We start from the raw sequence: 14,504 nt of genomic DNA, 5'->3' as shown, positions 1-14,504 counted from the left end.
AGTGTCCTTCTTTATCCTTTGTGGTGGATTTAACTTTAAAGTCTATTTTGTCAGAAATTAATATTGCTACTCCTGCTCTTTTTTGCTTGTTGTTTGCTTGATATATTTTTTCCATCCTTTGAGTTTTAGTTTGTTTGTGTCTCTAAGTCTAAGGTGTGTCTCTTGTAGGCAGCATACAGACAGATTGTGTTTCTTTATCTAGTCTGAGACTCGCTGTCTCTTTATTGGTGCATTTAGTCCATTTACATTCAGCGTAATTATCAATAAGTATGTGTTTAGTGCTGTCATTTTGATGCCTTTTTATGTGTGTTGTTGACAATTTCATTTTTCCACTTACTTTTCTGTGCTGAGACGGTTTTCTTTGTAAATTGTGTGTTCCTCATTTTCATAGTAGTTGAATTTATGTTTGCTGAGTCATTACGTTTTTCTTGGTTTTTACTTTGAGTTATGGAATTGTTAGACCTCTTTGTGGTTACCTTAATATTTACCCCTATTTTTCTAAGTGAAAACCTACCTTGTATTGTCCTATATCGCCTTGTTTTCCTCTCCATATGGCAGTTCTATGCCTCCTGTATTTAGTCCCTCTTTTTGATTATTGTAATCTTTTACATATTGACTTCAATGATTCCCTGTTTTGAGCATTTTTTTCTTTTTAAAATTAATCTTAATTTGTTTTTGTGATTTCCCTATTTGAGTTGATATCAGGATGCTCTGTTCTGTGAGCTTGTGTTATGCTGGTATCTGATATTATTGGTTTTCTGACCAAACAATTTCCATTAGTATTTCTTGTAGCTTTGGTTTGGTTTTTGCAAATTCTCTAAGCTTGTATTTATCTGTAAATGTTTTAATTTTGCCTTCATATTTGAGAGAGAGTTTTGCTGCATATATGATCCTTGGCTGGCAGTTCTTCTCCTTCAGTGCTCTATATGTGTCATCCCATTGCCTTCTTGACTGCATGGTTTCTGCTGAGTAGTCTGAACTTATTCTTATTGATTCTCCTTTGTAGGAGACCTTTCTTTTATCCCTGGCTGCTTTTAAAATTTTCTCTTTATCTTTGGTTTTGGCAAGTTTGATGATAATATGTCTTGGTGATTTTCTTTTTGGATCAATCTTATATGGGGTTCCATGAGCATCTTGGATAGATATCCTTTCGTCTTTCATGATGTCAGGGAAGTTTTCTGCCAACAGATCTTCAACTGTTCTCTCTGTATTTTCTGTTATCCCTCCCTGTTCTGGAACTCCAATCGCACGCAAGTTATTCTTCTTGATAGAGTCCCACATGACTCTTAGGGTTTCATTTTTTTTTAATTATTTTATCTGATTTTTTTTCAGCTATATTGGTGTCAATTCCCTATCCTCCAGGTCCCCCACTCTGCATTCCAATTGCTCGATTCTGCTCCTCTGACTTCCTATTGAGTTGTCTAATTCTGTAATTTTACTGTTAACCTTTTGGATTTCTGAATGCCGTCTCTCTATGGATTCTTGCAGCTTATTAATTTTTCCACTATGTTCTTGAATAATCTTTTTGATTTCTTCAACTGCTTTATCAGTGTGTTCCTCGGCTTTTTCTGTAGATTGCCTTATTTCATTTCTGAGGTCACCCCTGATGTCTTGAAGCATTCTGTAAATTAGTTTTTTATATTCTGCATCTGGCAGTTCCAGGATTGTATCTTCATTTGGGAAAGATTTTGATTCTTTAATTTGGGGAGTTGTAGAAGCAATCATGGTCTGCTTCTTTACGTGGTTTGATGTCGACTGCTGTCTCCAAGCCATCTGTAAGATATTGTAATGATTTATTTTATATTTGCTCACTGAGTCTTATCTTGTTTTGTTTTCTTTCAATGTACGTACATGGGCTACTAGATTGCGCTGCCTTGATTGTTGTAGCCCTTGAATCACTTATGTCCTATTACCAGCTGGTTTGGGCTGTTACCAGATATATAAGCCTAAGAGTCCATTCACTATTCTTGCTACACTGTAATCTTTGTCAGCGAGTGAGAAAGCGACTCAGAAAGGGGAGCCTGTGGCTTTCCAAGGTGGTTATGTTTACACGGAGAGCGGAGAGCGTGACACCAGATAATAAAAAGGATAGTCGTTACTGTTTATCACTGTTACAATTAGCAGTATTAAAAAAAAAAAAAAACAACCCAGTATATTGGCTCTTAATTACCAACATAACAAACCTCTCCTTTCAACTACTACAGAGAGGGAAATGCAATCGGAGGATACACTGTCTCTCTCTCTCTCTCTTCACTCTCCCCTTCAAGTTTTTCTCCAAGATGAGAAAACGACAACCTGACGGCAATATGGATACAGGAAAAACAACAAACTCTGAGTAACTCAGCGTGACACTGTACTCAAAAGGGGGCATGAACGGAGTCAGGTCTCCCTCTCTTTGGATCTGTCACTGAGAAAGACCAGGAACCACAGCTGCTAAGAATGAATGGGACCAAAAAACCCAAAACCGTTGCCACTGAGTTGATTCCGACTCCTAGTGGCCCTATAGGACAGAGTAGAACTGTCCCATAGAGTTTCCAAGGAGCACCTGGTGGACTGGAACTGCCAACATTTTTGCTCTTAACCACTGCGCCACCAGGGCCCTGAATGAATGAAAAAGGGACTAAATTGAATGCCTTTATGGCACGGTCGCTCAAACCATAAACTCTGCTGCCACACTGCCTGGGTTCAAATTCTGTCCTTTACCTACTCTGTGACCTGGGTGAGTTTCTTTACCTCTCTCTGCCTCAGAGAAAAGTGCCTGGCATAGAGTAAGCACTATGGGAATGCTAGTATTGTTTCATTCTCATCTTTAAAATGAAATACTCTTTAATGTTTTCATAAAGAATTTCACTTGTTTTAATATAAAAGAGGGTATCCATATTTCAACATGTGATCTTATTTCTGACTACCTAGCCCCATTTCAAACTGGCTTATCTGTGCCTGTCTATTTTCCTCTGAAACTGCTTCTATCTGAGCCCAGAAAAGACTGGCCCCACCATGTCCCTGGGTATTCGGAAATTTGTGCCACCTGAGTTCTTCAAGGCTTAGACTCTCACTATCTGGAACCCACAGACCTTTCGATATTTTTACCAGCTTCACCAGGACGCTGCTAACCATCTGCATCTGCAGTCTGGATCCTGGATGCTCACATTCCTTGTTCCAGGAAGCCTCTGACTATGCAGACAGGTCCTGGAGCTTAATTCTTGGTTCATCAAATGGCAAATAGCCTTGTTTTACCTCAGCTGGGATGCCAGACTCGAAAATACCTTGATTCCATAAATCAGGTCCAGTAGTGTCCTCTGAGCTCTAGAATCCCTCCACGGATGACAAAAGCCTTCTTCTCTTTCTGGAAGGAGCCCTGGTGGTGCAATGATTAAGCGCTCGGCTGCTAACCAAAATGTTGGCAGTTAGAACCCTCCAGCAGCTCCACAGGAAAAAGATGCGGCGACCTGATTCCATAAAGATTACAGCCTTGGAAACCCTATGGGGCAGTTCTACTCTGTCCTATAGAGTCTCTAGGAGTCAGAATTGACTTGATGGCAATGGGTTTCTCTTTCTGGAGAGCCTTGCCAAGCTCTTATAATTTCGTGTACTTCAAAGATAAATATCCACTATTTCCCCTAATATCCAAAAGCTTTCTCTTTCCCTGGGCCCTTAGAAGTCTGTTATCTTCCTTAATTTCAAAATTCTAGACCCTTTTGATTACAAAAGAAAAAAAACCCCAAACCCACTGCTGGAGCGGTTGGTGGGTTCACACCGCCAACCTTCCAGTTAGCGGCTGAGCGCTTTAGCCACTGTGCCACCAGGGCTATTTGACTACAGCTTAAAAAAAATGTCCTTTTCCTTGAATTCTGGAAACAAGCACTCTTTTCAGAGCTCCCGAGGCTGCAGAGGCTCAGAAGAAGCTTCTGGCTCAGTTAGAACCACCAATCATCCCCAAGGGCCAAAGGAAGACCATACCACAGTCCACGTTAACTCTGGAAAGACAAAATTATCTAAATAATCAAGACTTCGGCATCGCAACATGAAAAAAAAAAAATAGATTTGGGATATATAAATAACGAAGAGTGCTACAGAGATCAAGAATAGACTGATAGTACTTTGAAAATGTTTTTTAAAATATTAAAACAAAAGAAGGTTGAGGTAAAATCTATCATTTTCAAAAAAGAGAATAAAAACAGATTGTTACAATTATTAATATCCGAAGGAGTAAGCTTTGTGGGCCTCTGATTTCGACCAGTGCTTCTCAAGCTGTCTAAGGGAACCGTCATGGACTTGTACTTTCATAAAACACAGTAAACACGTCATAGTAACATCAAGATGCCACAGAAGTTTCTAAGCACTTACTCTGAATGCCTGTACTTATCTGGCCACGGCAGCGACTGCCTGTGGATCAGTACCACTATGGGGACCACCTACTGGTCTAGACCACTCCCCTGGCTCTTCATTCCCAACTCTGCCTTAGCTCGTATCATCTTGGCTAGCATCTGTCCTGCCTCTAAAATCCATGAAGTCCTGGCCCAGAGTGATGCGGCCTCAAGCAGAACCTGAGGCTTTGGATTGAGGAGATGTCGTCACGAGCAAGCCTCACAACCTCCTGGTAGCACTCACCTCATGCCTAAGGGGAAACAATGTAAAGTGACAGATTCAGAAGCTCAGTCCATAAAGTCACAATGACGTCACAGTATGAAACGCAGCACCATATTTTATCTCCCATTTTCCTGTCCTCATCACAACCACCAAGAATTGAATCCTTGTCCAAAGTGATATCTTCTTTTAGGAGGCCATCCAGACCCACTGCCATCGAGTCGATTCCGACTCATAGTGACCCTATAGAACAGAGCAGAACTGACCTATCGGGTTTCCAAGGAGCACCTAGTGGATTCGAACTGCTGAACTTTCGGTTAGCAGCTGTAGCACTTAACCACTACACCACCAGGTTTCCTTTAGGAGGCCAGAGGGAACCTATTTTCAAGGTTGATCTATAATACAAAAAATATTCTCTTACTCTAAACTGCCACTCCACCAAGTCAGTTCCTGTGATCATCTCAGTAACAGGGTGTTCTACTTGCAGCCTCGTATTCATCTCCATGAAGTAGAAATTGTGCTTCAAGTCCATAATAAACTCCACAGTTCCTGCAAGATAAAATATAATGGCCACACATCAAGAGACTGTAATCAATGGCAAATCACAATCGTCCGGGGTGTACCACAGCAGGTTTTCCGGCTGCCTTCATTCAACGGTAAACATCCTGCACTTCAGAAACTCCTCACAGGTTGCAGCAAATGACTTTCAGTCAAAAATAGGTTGTTGCATGAAGTTTAGCCACAGAGACATCTGTTTGGGGTTTTGAGCAAATGGTGAGTCCAGGTTATGAACCGTCTCAGGTGCTGTAGCAGTGAGAACACAGTGGAACCACGTGTTACTGCTTCAGTGCACCAGACCCCCAGGAACCCCACATGTGGCATCCCAGCTCACTCCAACCCTGTGGAGAAAAAGATAAAACTTTTTTTCCCCCTGACCGTGGGCTCTCGGGAGTTTCGTTAAAAAGTCCTTTTGCTGCTACGAAGTAGCCATCTGAGATGCATCAATTGGTCTCAACCCACCTGGAGCAAAGGAGAATGAAGAACACCAAGGACACAAGGAAAATATGAGCCCAAGAGACAGAAAAGACCACATAAACCAAAGACTCCTTCGGCCTGAGACCAGGAGAACTAGATGGTGCCCAGCTACCATCAATCACTGCCCTGACAGGGAACACAACAGAGAATCCCTGATGGAGCAGGAGAACAGTGGGATGCAGATCTCAAATTCTAGTAAAAAAGACCAGACTTAATGGTCTGACTGAGACTGGAGGGACCCCAGAAGGCACGGCCCCCAGACTCTCTGCTAGCCTAAAACGAAAACCATTCCCAAAACCAACTCTTCAGACAAAGATTAGACTAGGCTCTAAGGCATAAAACAATACTGGTGAGGAGTGTGCTTCTTAGCTCAAGTAGACACAGGAGGCTGTGTGGGCAGCTCCTGTCTGGAGGCAAGATAAGCAGGCAGAGTGAGACACGGGAACATGGGAAATGCAGAGTGAAGAGGAGTGTGCTGTCACATTGTAGCGTGAGCAACTAAGGTCGCACAACAATGTGCGTTTAAGTTTTTGCATGAGAAACTGACTTGAATTGTGAACTTTCACTGAAAGCAGAATTAAAAAGAGAAAAAAAGAAAATCAGCCAATGGAAACCCCATGGATAAAAAAAAAAAAGTCCTTTTGCTGGTGACCCACTGAGCGATTTCTTAGTCACTAAACCTGATATTTAATGTCTTATCTAGCAGCATTCTATAAAGTACTAGAAAAAATTCTCCCAGCTTTATTAAGGTATAACTTCAGGCAATGAAATGTACCCATTTCAAGTGCACATGTGCTGAGTTTTGGCAACTGTGTATAGTCATGAGACTACCACCACAATGAAAATCCAGGATGCCTCCATCATGTGCTGAGCTTTGGCAATTGTATACAGTTGTGTGACTACCACCGCAATGAAAATCCAGGATGCCTCCACTGTCCAGAAAGTTCCCTCGTTCCGATGTACTCAGCCCTTTCCTCAGAGCCCTGGCCCCATGCTTCCTGCTTCTCCTGCTTTCTATCACGATAGCTTTGCCTTTTCTAGACTTTCTTATAAACCAAATCATAAATCATAGACTATGCAGTCTTCTGCATTTTTTCACTTAGCCTAAAGTCAGTTCCATGCATGTTTTTCAACGTGTTTTGCAAACTGTGTATCACAATCCATTAGTGGAGCATAAAAATCAATTTAGTGATTTCATTTTAACATAAAATAGAAATGGAAAATATCAAAAAGCATCACACATAACTAAAGTCCTGTTCAGTGAAAATTTTGTTTTAAATACATATGTACATAAACACACATACTTATGTGTATATACTAAACCAAGAAACCCCGAACCTGTTGCATTCGAGTCGATTCTGACTCACAGCGACCCTATACACTAGGTCTCAATAAAAAATGTATCCCTTACTGTGGATCTGATTAAAAGTTTGAAAGCCATCGATTTCAAGAGTTACAAGTTTCTCTGGCCTTCTGAGAAATAAAGAAAATCTACCAGAAGCAACTCTTCACACACCTGCTCCCACGTAATTTACAGCTTTAGCAGCTCTGACTGCAACTTCGCCAAGCTTTCTTCTTACTTCAGGCTTGATTCCAGGCTATGAAAAAAATATTTACAATAAATCTCCATTAGTACCTCAGCTTACTAGAAATCAAATCTATTTCTATACATCAAATATTGCATTGAGAAGATAATAAGGATAAAAAGCTAATGCTATACATTTCATCAACAAATATTGTCCTATACCACAGTTTAACCATCACTAAACCAAAGTTTAGGGAGCCCTGGTAGCACAATGGTTAAGTGCGTGGCTGCTAATTGGAAGGGTGGTGGTTCGAACCCACGCAGCGGCTCTACAGGAGAAAGCCCTGACGATCTGTTCCCATAAAAATTAGAGACTAGAGAACCCTATGGGGCAGTTCTACTCTGTCGCATGGGATCACTATGAGTCGAGACGGACTTGATGGCACCCAACAACAACATACCAAAGTTCAACGGTGGTTTGTAGTTTCCATGAATTGCAGATATTACTCAAGTTTTTATGTCTTGTACCTAACAACTTTCCTGACAGCTTTCCAGACTACATGTCTATTTGAAATTACATACATCAACATGAAACTTTCAATGATCCCCTTTGTTTCTTGAGGGCAAAGTGATCTGGGTCAATTGCCTAATGATTATCTTGGAATAGTGGGAACCTTGAGATTCCATGCCAATACTTTCATTAAAAAAATTTATGTTAATAAATAAGCAAATCTTTTAACATTTTCAAAACACAGTGTTCTACATAATATATATTTTTTGAGTTATCACTGCTTGAAAACGGGCATTACTGAACTTATTGTTGACATTTACTTCAAATGGTACTGTATATTCTGCAAGACAAATTAAATTTTGAATACAAAATGAGGATAACAACTGATTAACTTGAAACCTCAGATTCCTGACTTTTAAGAAAGACACATGGAAAAAAGCAGGTATACAGCCTGAGGCAAGAAGCTCACAGCTGTTATTGCTGTTGTTAGGTGCTGTCGAGTCAATTCGGATTCACAGCGATCCCTATGTATAACAGAATGAAACACTGCCTGGTTCTGTGCCATCCTCACAATCACTGCTATGCTTGAGCCCACTGTTGTAGTTACTGTGTCAGTCCATCTCGTTGAGGGTCTTCCCCTCTTTCCCTGACCCTCTACCAAGCATGATGCCCTTCTCCAGGGAGTGGTCTCTCCTGATAACACCTCCAAAGTACGTGAGACAAAGTTTCACTGTCCTTGTTTCTAAGGAGCATTTTGGTTGTACTCCTTCCAAGACAGATTTGTTTGTTCCTCTGACAGTCCATGGTATATTCAATATTCTTTGCCAACATGATAATTCGAAGGCATAAGTTCTTCTTCAGTCTTCCTTATTCATTGTCCAGCTTTCCAATGTATATGAAGCGATTGAAAATACCATGGTTTGGGTCAGGCACACCTTAGTTCTTAAAGTGACATCTTTACTTTTTAACACTTTAAAAGAGGTCTTTTGTAGCAGATATGTCCTTTGATTTTCTGACTGCTGCAACCATGGGCATTGACTGTGGATAAAAGTAAAATGAAATTCTTGACAACTTCAATTTTTTCTCTGTTTATCATGATGTTGCTCACTGGTCCAGTTGTGAGGATTTTTGTTTTCTTTATGTTGACGCATAATCCATACTGAAGACCGAAGTCTTTGATTTTCACCAGTAAGTGCTTCAAGTCCTCTTCATGTTCAGCAAGTAAGGTTGTGTCATCTGCATAATGCAGGTTGTTAATGACTCTTCCTACAATTCTGATGCCTTGTTCTTCATATAGTCCAGTGTCTTAGTCATCTAGTGCTGCCATAACAGAAATATCACAAATGGATGGCTTTAACAAAGAGAAATTTATTTTCTCACAGTCTAGTAGGTTACAAGTCCAAATTCAGCGCATCCACTCCAGGGGAAGGCTTTCTCTCTGTCGGCCTTCTCAGCAATGTTCCCCCTAGATAAGGCGCTTCTTCACGCAGGACCCCAGGTCTAAAGAACACGCTCTGCTCCTGGTGCTTCTCTCCTGGTGATATGAGGTCCCCAGCTCTCTACTTGCTTCTCTTTCCTTTTATCTCTTCAGAGAGAAAAGGTGGTGCAGGCCACACCCCAGGGAAACTCCCTTTTGGATCAGGGAGGGGACCTGAGTAATCGTTTTAACCACAGGCAGAGATGATGATTTGTAACACGCAGGAAAATCACAAAATGGAGGACAACTACAAATGGCCTAACCAAGTCGACACACAGATTTTTGGGGGACATAATTCAATCCATGACACCCAGCTTCTTAGATTATCTGCTTAGCACACAGATTGAATAGTTATGGTGAAAGGATACAACCCTGACGTACACCTTTCCTGATTGTAAACCACGCTGTATCCCCTTGTTTTGTTTGAATGACTGCCTCTTGGTCTATGTACAGGTTCTTCATGAGCACAATTAAGTGTTCTGGAATTCCCATTCTTTGTAATGTTATCCATAATTTGTTATGATCTGACAGTTGAATGCCTTTGCATAGTCAAGAAAACACAAACATCTTTCTGGTATTCTCCGCTTTCAGCCAGGATCCATCTGACATCAACAGTGATATCCCTTATTCCACGTCCCCTTCTCAATCTGGCCTGAATTCCCGGCAGTTCCCTGTCAATGTACTGCTGCAACTGTTTTTGAATTATCTTCAGCAAAACTTTACTTGTGTGTAATATTAATGATATTGTTCAATAATTTCTGCATTCTGTTGGATTACTTTTCTTTGGAATGGGCACAAATATGGATCTCTTCCAGTTGGTTGGACAGGTAGCTGTCTTCCAAATTTCTTGGCATAGAGAAGCAAGCACCTCTAGCGCTGCATCTGCTTGTTGAAACATCTCAATTGGTATTCCATCAATTCCTGGAGCCTGGTTTTTTGCCAATGCTTTCAGAGTTTGGACTTCTTTCTTCAGTACTATCGGTTCTTGATCATATGCTACCTCCTGAAATGGCTGAACATCGACCAATTCTTTTTGGTACAGTGACTCTACGTATTCCTTCCATGTTCTCTGGATGCTTCCTGCATCCTTCAGTAGCAGGCTCCAAAGACAGGTAAGTGCAAAAATAGGTCATCCTAAGAACAGACCTCGACCCAGATACCCACCTGAGCTGATCAAGGAGGCAGCTCAAAGAGATGTAAACAATTACAGTAAAACCTGCAAAACTGGAACCCATGTAAGGTGAAACCTGTCAGAGAAAGAAAACTCAAATATTTTCCACTAATAGAGAGCGATAGAAAAGCGGTAAGACTGCACCCTGTCAAAGGCAGAAAACTTTCAAGATATGGAAAAACAAGGCAGTCCTGGTGAGTTCTGGCTCTCACAGGCTTAACAGTAACACTAAGGAGGCAAAAGTTGCCAAGGAGCAACCCTGCCTCCTGCACAATAGAACCTGTAAGGCAGGAAGATGACCAATACATGAAACATCTGAAACAGTAGTTAAGACAAAATAGTTTCATTCATAAAAAAGTACACTTAGTTAACCAGACCATTCCATTCCTCAAACACTCCAGTTAGTTACAATTTAAAATCTGTGCTCAAATCTCTACAGCCTGCTCAAAGTCAGACACCTGGATCAAAGCAGGTTTTCCTAGATCTCACCCAGAAGGAGCATGGCCCTGCTGTGGCCTCTGTAAGGCGGCCCAGAGCATGCGTCCCTCCTCATCCCAACACTGCCACGAGCCCTTATCATCACATTCCACCCCATTACAGCTGGGAAGTAGCTATCTACTAGGACGTTGGTGGGGTGGGAAATACTAACTCCACGGATTTATTTATTATTTTATTGTGCTTTAAGGGAAAGTTTTCAGAGCAAATCAGTTTCTCATTAAACAATTAATACAGAAGTGGTTTCATGACATTGGTTGCCAGCCCTGCGATGTGTCAGCACTCTCCCCTTCTCAAGTTTCCCAGTTCGTTGGGTCCCCCATTTCCATTCGTCTAGTTTTCTTGTCCTTTCCTGCATTCTCGTCTTTGCTTTTGGGCTGGTGTGCCCATTTAGTCCTGTATATGTTGTTGAACTACGTGTGTTATTGTTTGTTTTATAAAAATCTGTTGCCATGGAGTCGATTCTGACTCATAGTGACCCTGTAGGACAGAGTAGGGTTTCCACAGGATTTCTAAGGGGCAGCTTGGTGGATTTGAACTGCCAACCTTTTGACGGCCTAACCACGGTGCCACCGGGGCTCTTATTTGTTTTATAGGCCTGTCTAATCTTTGGCTAAAGGGTGAATCTCAGAAGTGACTTCAGTACTGAGTTAAAAGGGTGTCCAGGGGCCATACTCTTGAGTTTCTCTAGTCTCTGTCAGGCCAGTAAATGTGGTATTTTCTTGAGTTAAAATTTTGTCCTACATTTTTCTCCAGCTCTGTCAGGGACTCTCTAGTTTCATAGACTTCTGATATGAAAATCAGAGTGAATGAGGTTTCCATTACAGAGAAGCTAACGCATTTCTTTATAAGGCCCTTACCGCTGGGGCCTCCTCGATGATCTTCTGGTGTCTCCTCTGCACACTGCAGTCCCTTTCAAACAAGTACACAGCATTGCCATGGTGGTCAGCAAACACCTGGACTTCTACATGCCTAGTTCAAAGCAAACACACATGTTCACATACTTGGTTAAGGGTGGCACAGAGCATGGAGCCAATTCTTGGCCAAGGTGACCAAGACTGCTCCACTGTTACTGCTTTTTTTAAAGTAAGATGAAATATTTTTACCACAAAATAGAAGTTATAGATTTAGAAACAGAGCTATAGTTACTGTTGTAAAAACTCAATGAAAAAATTTTCCATTTGGGGAATAAACTTTAAAGAAAGACAGGAAAATTACTTTCCTACCTAGATTAAAAACTCCTTTTAAGGGGGAGGGGAGAAGGGAAAAGGAAACTATTTAATAAAGCAGCGAAGACAATGATTAAAATCGCCTATGTTTCCATTACCCAAAGTTAATTCCTGTTTACACTTTTGTGTATCCTTTTACTTCTTTTCTATGCATACACATAGAGTGTATGTGTTAAAAACAGAGCATCAGGCCACACTTTGTAAAAGTTTTGCAACTTGCTCTTTATTACTTATGTCTTCCATGTCAATAATTTGGCTCCAACTTTTTACTATTAATCGGCTCAATTTCTTTCCTTAGGAAAAATTCCTTAAGGTGCAGTTGCCAGGTCAAAGAGTTCGCATATTTTTTGGGTCTTTTAGACTTGCCCTACAAAATGTTTTGCTATTTAAGCTCTCACCTATAGAGAGTTTGAAAAAGTACCTGTTTCACAAAACTCTTGACAGCACTGGGTATTATATTTAAAAAAAAAAAAAAAACTTCACTTATTTTATGTGCTAAAAGATTGTATCACTTGCCTTCACCATTTCCTTGGTTTCCCTTCAGTGTGACGGCCGGCTACACACACTTCTTTTATAAACTGTTAACTCACGCCCTTGTCCACTTCCTGTCAGGCTACTTTTTGGTGGTTTCTTACTAGTCTGGAACAGCTTTTTTGCTAATGAAGAGGCTAACTCTTTGCTTCTGAAATACATTTCTTCATTTTGTCATCTGCTGTCCTTTAAGGTGTTTTTGATCTATAGGAATTTTAAAATTTTTATGAAGAAAAATGATAAAATTGATCATTTACTGTTTTTTGTTTCTGGCTACTTGTTTAAAAGACCTTTGCCATCCTGAAATCAAATAAGCACTCGCCTAAGCTGCCTTTTAGTTCCTTTATGTTTTCAATTTTTACACTTAACTCGAATAAATCTGATGATTAGGGTGAGGATCAAACTTAAGTTTTTTATCCCAGTTCCATCTAATCCCTTACTTTTTGTTACACCACCTGTCTGGTTACCTACTGTTAGTAACAGACTGTCTAAAACTTAGTGGCTTAAAACAAGTAAATATTATCCTCGTGGTTCTGTGGGTTGACTGGGCACTGCTGGGTAATTCCTGCATGGGCTCTTATTTTTTGCAGATAGTGGCTGGCATTGGCGTCATCTGAAGGGTTCAGGGACTTGGACATTCAGGTGACTTCGTAACTTACCTGGGCTCCTCCTCTGACAGAGTAACCTGTACCTCCTACATGGTGGCCCAGGGCTCCAAGAGGCAGAAAGCAGAAGCTGCTGCCAGTTAAGGGCTCCTTCAAGAACTAGAATTCTCACTTCCAAATACCCTCCTGATCAAAGCAGTCAGGTAAAGGCCTCTGTTTCCGTATCAATTTAAAAATCAATTGATAAAATAAAAAAACATTTTTTCACGATAATTATTGGACTTACGAGGATCCTTCTCAGATATTTACTACACATTTTAGGTCTCTGCGTCTGTAAACTGACCATTCAGTTCCTTAAGCCTGTTTTCCTATTGTGTTCACTGCTTTTCTCTTGCTGATTTACTGAAGTTCTTTTTACATTCTGAATACTAACTCTTTGATATAAATCTTGTCAGTATTCTCTTCCAGGCTGTCTCTTTTCTCTTAATTTGCAATTTTGATGGAGTCAAATTTATTAGTCTTTCCTTGACAGCTGGTACTTTTTGTGACTTGCCTCTACTCTAAGGTCATAACTACAGTCTCCTATGTTTTGTCGTCTTTTTTTTTTTTTAATTCACCAGTTGTAGTACTTTATAGTCTCATTTCATATACCTTCAAAAGGCCAATGAAAACTTTTGTATGGCCAGAAGATTTTTTAAAAACAACTCTTCCAAGTCAGACTTTACAAAATACGGCACACTGAAAGTTAAAATGGCTTATCCATAAAAGGGTTCCCCCATGCGTCTGTCAGTTTACCGTACAGTGGGGGCTTGTGAGTTGCTGTGCTGCTGAAAGCTATCCCACTGGTATTCAAATACCATCAGGGTCACCCATGGCAGACAGGTTTCAGCTGAGCTTCCAGCCTAAGACAGAGTAGGAAGAGGGACCCGGCGGTCTACTCCTGAAAAGAATTGACCAGTGAAAATCTTATTAGTAGCAGCGGAACATTTTCTGATATAGTGCCGGAAGATGAGCCCCTCAGGTTGGAAGGCACTCAAAAGACAACTGGGGAAGAGCTGTCCCCTCAAAGCAGAGTCAACTTTAATGACGTGGATGGAGTTAAGCTTTCGGAACCTTTATTTGCTGATGTGGCACGACTCAAAATGAGAAGAAACAGCTGCAAACATCCATTGGTAATCGGAACCTGGAATGTACAAAGTATGAATCCAGGAAAATTGGAAATCATCAAAAATGAAATGGAACACATAAAGATCGATATCCTAGGCGTTAATGAGCTGAAATGGACTGGTATTGGCCATTTTGAATTGGACAATCATACAGTCTACCATGCCGGGAATG

General features: G+C 40.8%; 1 protein-coding gene across 3 annotated transcripts in view; it reads right to left on the bottom strand.

The window, feature by feature from the left end:
- The window catches only part of MCCC1 (methylcrotonyl-CoA carboxylase subunit 1), a 61,017-nt gene that overhangs the window by 21,511 nt on the left and 25,002 nt on the right, over positions 1-14,504 (bottom strand). For all 3 annotated transcript variants that reach the window (XM_064279546.1, XM_003412877.4, XM_010592803.3), the window contains 3 exons: positions 11,662-11,773; positions 7,139-7,220; positions 5,009-5,136 (listed from right to left, as the gene is read on the bottom strand). In XM_064279546.1, the coding sequence (XP_064135616.1) occupies positions 5,009-5,136; positions 7,139-7,220; positions 11,662-11,773 (322 nt within the window). The remainder of the gene's footprint in view (positions 1-5,008; positions 5,137-7,138; positions 7,221-11,661; positions 11,774-14,504) is intronic.

The sequence above is a fragment of the Loxodonta africana genome, chromosome 1 (genome assembly GCF_030014295.1).
Source record: "Loxodonta africana isolate mLoxAfr1 chromosome 1, mLoxAfr1.hap2, whole genome shotgun sequence".
NCBI classification, from domain to species: Eukaryota; Metazoa; Chordata; class Mammalia; order Proboscidea; family Elephantidae; genus Loxodonta; species Loxodonta africana.
Note: the sequence above shows the minus strand (reverse complement) of the source record. Positions and strands in the feature narration are given on the sequence as shown.